A 4,297-nucleotide genomic window follows, 5' to 3' on the forward strand; every position below is an offset into this window, starting at 1 on the left:
CACAAATATCACAAGCAGCGAGGCAACTGAGGAATAAGCACCCACTAACGTCACACCGTGTGGCTTTAACAAGTACCCAAAGGCTCCCACGCTCACCATGTTTGAGCTGTTTGAGCAGCTCCTCTTCCACCTGCAGCAGGAAGTTGTAGTTGTCCTGCATCTCCTGAGGGGGGTCCACCATGAGGGTGCGCACCAGGTTGGAGCAGTACGACTTGTAACGGATCCCCATGGCACACGTGATGGCACCGAAGTGCATGTGGTTCTTATCGCTAGAGCACAAAAAGGAGGAGGGGCGTCAGTTAAGACGACGATCGGGGTAAACGTGTATGATTGTCTCTTCCCTTGCTTCCAGTCTTTATGCGAAGCTCACCGTCTCGTGGATGTAGCTTCATGTTTAAAACAGACAGATATGATAGCGGTATCGATCTTCTCATCTAACCTCGTATTTTCCAAAATTCCTTTAACAGCAACTGCAATTTTTTGACAAAACATTCGATCTTGGATTTATTTTTTTTTTTCAGAAAATCTTGCAACAAGCTTTAAGATTTTATTCACTTACCGATAAGGGAGTCTTTTAAAAAGATACATTTGCCCCCCGTTTTGTCGAACATAATATGAATACGTTTGGGTTTTGAACTGCTGCTTGGACAAAACAAGCAATTTGAAGATTTGAAGATGTCTTTAGGAGACAGACGGGTTGTTTTTTTCACTATTTTATGACATTTAATAGACCAAACAATTATTCAGGAAAATGAAAAAGGACCAGTGTCGGATTTAGTGGCATCGTGCGGTGAAGTTGCAGATTGTAACCAACTGAACACCACTAAAAAAAACGTGAGACGCGGTACCTGACGACGCTGAACTTGAGGCTGTAGTTCCCTCCACTCTGGATGATAGGAGGATAACACATCTCCACTGTGGAGGGATCTGCACCGCCCAGGTACTTCTTCTCCTCGATGGCCTTCTCCACGGACTCTGCCAGCTTGCTGTGACGCACTTTCTGTTGGGTAGAAAAAGAAATTCAGTTCAGCACTGGTCACTAACCTTGAAAAAGAAAAAAAAGGAAAACCTAAAAAAGAATATAAAAACTATTTGAACTAAGTAAGGGATGTTTAAAACCAGTTGAATTTAAGGACCAGTGTGTAGGATTTAGTTGCAGATTCCCTAATTTCGTCCTTCCCTTTCCAACTTTCGTGTTTTCGGTGCGTTTCACGACCTCCGTAGTTTCTCCTTCACGCTTTGAATGAACGGGAGGATGAAGTGAGGGAATCGGCTCATCCCAAGGTAACGAAAACACAGCAACTCTTATTTACAGGCGTTAATAAAACAAACCAATGAATCCATTGCTGCCAACAGATCCTCCTATAAAGGACACAGTGGACCTTTAAATAGCCTAAATTAGATTTGCATTGTTGTCCATCCTCAGTGACTTTCTCTGAATTTGGATGCAACTGCGAGCGATGGAGGATTTGCAGTAATGTTTTTTGTTTTTTAACCTAGTGGGAGATCTTGCTGCGGTTACAAATTCATGTCAGGTGTTTGCCAACTTACGTCTGAAAGTTATGACGTAAACGCAGCTTAAGAGTGATCGGAGAATTTAATCTGAATCCCCTGTTCCTCACCTCGTCTGCGTCAACGATCTCCATCACGCGCTCCTTGAAGAACTTTGAGTAAACCTCGCTGGTGATGGCCGCTGCTTTCTTCATCAGGCCAAGCTCTCCGTCTTCCTTCACCGCCATCGTGTACGCGACCACGGCACTGATGTCCACCTGCAGGCAGGACGCAACGGAGGAAAGACAGGTGTTGAAAACAGAGACAGCGACTCTTCATTCCAGCTTACAGATCTAAAAAATGCTCCAACAGAAATTCCCGACGGCGTCTCACCTTCTCCAGCCCCTCGGCGGTGATCGTGTCGTTCCAGCTCTTCATGTACTCTCCGGGGAATTTGTCCTTGCTGAAGATTCCCACCGTCTTGCCCTCTTTGCTGCCTCTGATCGCCTCGATCATCTTGTCAAAGTTGGCCTTGTTGCTTTCGTTCTGAGAGACACAAATGGCAACAAATGTTTGTTTAAAACCACATGCTTTTTTATAAATTGCTAGTTGTACCTATATACATAAACCAAAATAATAATCTTAATATTTATTTTTTTTTGAACATTTATTATATATACACCATATTTATTTATGTCTCATTTAATCAAGAACAAGACATTGAGGGTCAGGAAAGAGAGTTAATAATAGATATTAATGCCACTGTACATTGACACGTGGGCAATTTGTACAATAAAGATGCGTGATTTGGTTACAGCTCTTTCATATAAAACAGATCTGGAAATAGACGCTTGGCAGAGTATTCATTTAATAATGTTTAAATGTACTGTAGGTTACTGCGGTGAGAGAGAGTGAGAGACTGTACTCACGTGGACGAGAGATCTGATACAAAAGTCCAAAGTTTCTCCACAATTTCTCTGGTTTATCAGTTAACGACATACAGACTGGATTCTTTACTTTATAGCCAAAACCATCTCCACACTTCGTTTTAAAGCTGTGCTGACTCCTTTTCTTTTGTCAGTCTTTAGAAACTGTGATGGCAAAGCTTTCGCTGCGGCGGGAAACACTAATTTTACTAGAAGTGATCACAGTTATTTGTCTTGGTGATTTGAGAGGCATGAAAAGAAGAAAAAGTGCTTTTACGAGAGTCAACTTTCAACAAAATGTGAGCACATTCACAAAAATTACAGTTATAAACGAGAAAGTTTGACAAAGTTATTGAACCTGATGCATGTGTGTGAAAATCGCCTGAATTAACCACAGAAGAGGAAGCATCGAATATTATTTCTCAACCTTATGAGGGGAACAGATTCCTCTTTCAGACCAGAAAGATATTCATAAACACAAATCACACACACACACACACACACACACATCTTTAAATCACGTGCAGATAATTAAACTAAACACAGGTCTTTACACACCTTTTCTCTGGTGAGCAGGGTGATGGGCGGGACACCGTTGGCGTTCTCGTTGCCTTTCGTTATAGCCACCTGTTTGAGGAAATCCACCTTCTTCTTGCTGGCGAGGAAGATGATTTTGGTCTCGCAGAACACCATGATGGTGTCCGTCAACTCGTAGCCAAAGAGCCACGTCTGAGCGGGAAAATAAAGGAGAAAAAAAGGGTGAATTCAATCGAAAAATATGTAGAAAACAGATGCACAGTCTGTATATCCCTTAACATGCATGTGTAGTCCCATTTAGTTTTAGCTGGAGCGCAACTCAACATTCATTTATGGTCAAACGGTAAAGTTAAAGACACGTGGAGGAACATTAACACGTCTCCACCTCTCAGTTGACGCTTTAACGATGTTTAAAAGACGTTATTTGAACACTCTGCTCCATTGTGCTCCAGCAAATTTCAGAGAAACAGGACAAATAAGTTCCCACACGGGTTTAGTTTAGATAATAATGTAGTTATGAAGCTCGTATGTGTGGATAAAACCATGAATGGACTGCGGGAAAATGCCTTCATCTCGCCTGTGCTGGGGCGTCTCACCTGTATGGCCGTGGATTTGGCGTACACAATTTCCTCGTCCACCCCCACAGACACCACGATGGCGTCGACTTTGCCGAACTCATCTTCTCCTTTCTGGAAATCACATTTAAGAAAAAAAAGGCACATATGCTTTAATGTGAAAAAGAACAAGGCCGTAATTCATCCACAGTAATTCTGCAGGAAGATTTTGGTAGTTTTCAGCTGTGGTGAGGAAGATTTGTGGCACTTCATCGGCACCTGATGCTGCATCCACCTGGCAGCACACAGGAGTACTGCAAGGCTCACAAAGCTGCTTTAAAAGTCCTTAAATTACCTTTTTAAAGCACTTAAAAAGGGTAATTTCATACTTAAATGAGAGCTCACAGTAAAAAGGGGGGAAAACTCACCAAGCTACATCAAAATACTTCTTTAAAATAGAGTTTAAAACACATTTAAAGTTGCCACAGTGTTGAGTAAAAGTACTTTGGGGACATTTTAAGCCTTCATAGAAAGTAAAGTCCACATGTTTCTGGCGTTATTCTGATGCTAATTAGCCTGCTGGGGACAAAAAATAGCATGTAGCGCAGCAGGCAAACTGTCAAACACACATAATAGTGAAACAGAAACAATAAATACATAGACAAACGTTAGTGTGAGCACTTTAACACGTCAAATTTGCAAAAACGCCGAGTGCTACTACACATGTAGCTACATAAAGTTAGCTCGGTGGCAAATAGAAAAGGGGGGGGGGTAGCTAACGTGGTGAAT

General features: G+C 42.0%; 1 protein-coding gene across 1 annotated transcript in view; it reads right to left on the minus strand.

Moving 5' to 3' along the window:
* The window catches only part of supt16h (SPT16 homolog, facilitates chromatin remodeling subunit), a 10,784-nt gene extending 7,093 nt beyond the window's left edge, over window positions 1–3,691 (minus strand). Inside the window, exons 1-6 of the mRNA XM_035674999.1 lie at window positions 3,551–3,691; window positions 2,976–3,146; window positions 1,885–2,037; window positions 1,623–1,769; window positions 849–1,000; window positions 90–269 (exon numbers count right to left, since the gene is read on the minus strand). Coding sequence (XP_035530892.1) covers window positions 90–269; window positions 849–1,000; window positions 1,623–1,769; window positions 1,885–2,037; window positions 2,976–3,146; window positions 3,551–3,676 — 929 coding nt within the window. The 5' untranslated portion in view covers window positions 3,677–3,691. The remainder of the gene's footprint in view (window positions 1–89; window positions 270–848; window positions 1,001–1,622; window positions 1,770–1,884; window positions 2,038–2,975; window positions 3,147–3,550) is intronic.
* Window positions 3,692–4,297: the final 606 nt, after the last annotated feature.

This window comes from Morone saxatilis, unplaced genomic scaffold (assembly GCF_004916995.1).
Source record: "Morone saxatilis isolate NCDOM2014 unplaced genomic scaffold, NCSU_SB_2.0 Contig4, whole genome shotgun sequence".
In the NCBI taxonomy this organism is placed as follows: Eukaryota; Metazoa; Chordata; class Actinopteri; family Moronidae; genus Morone; species Morone saxatilis.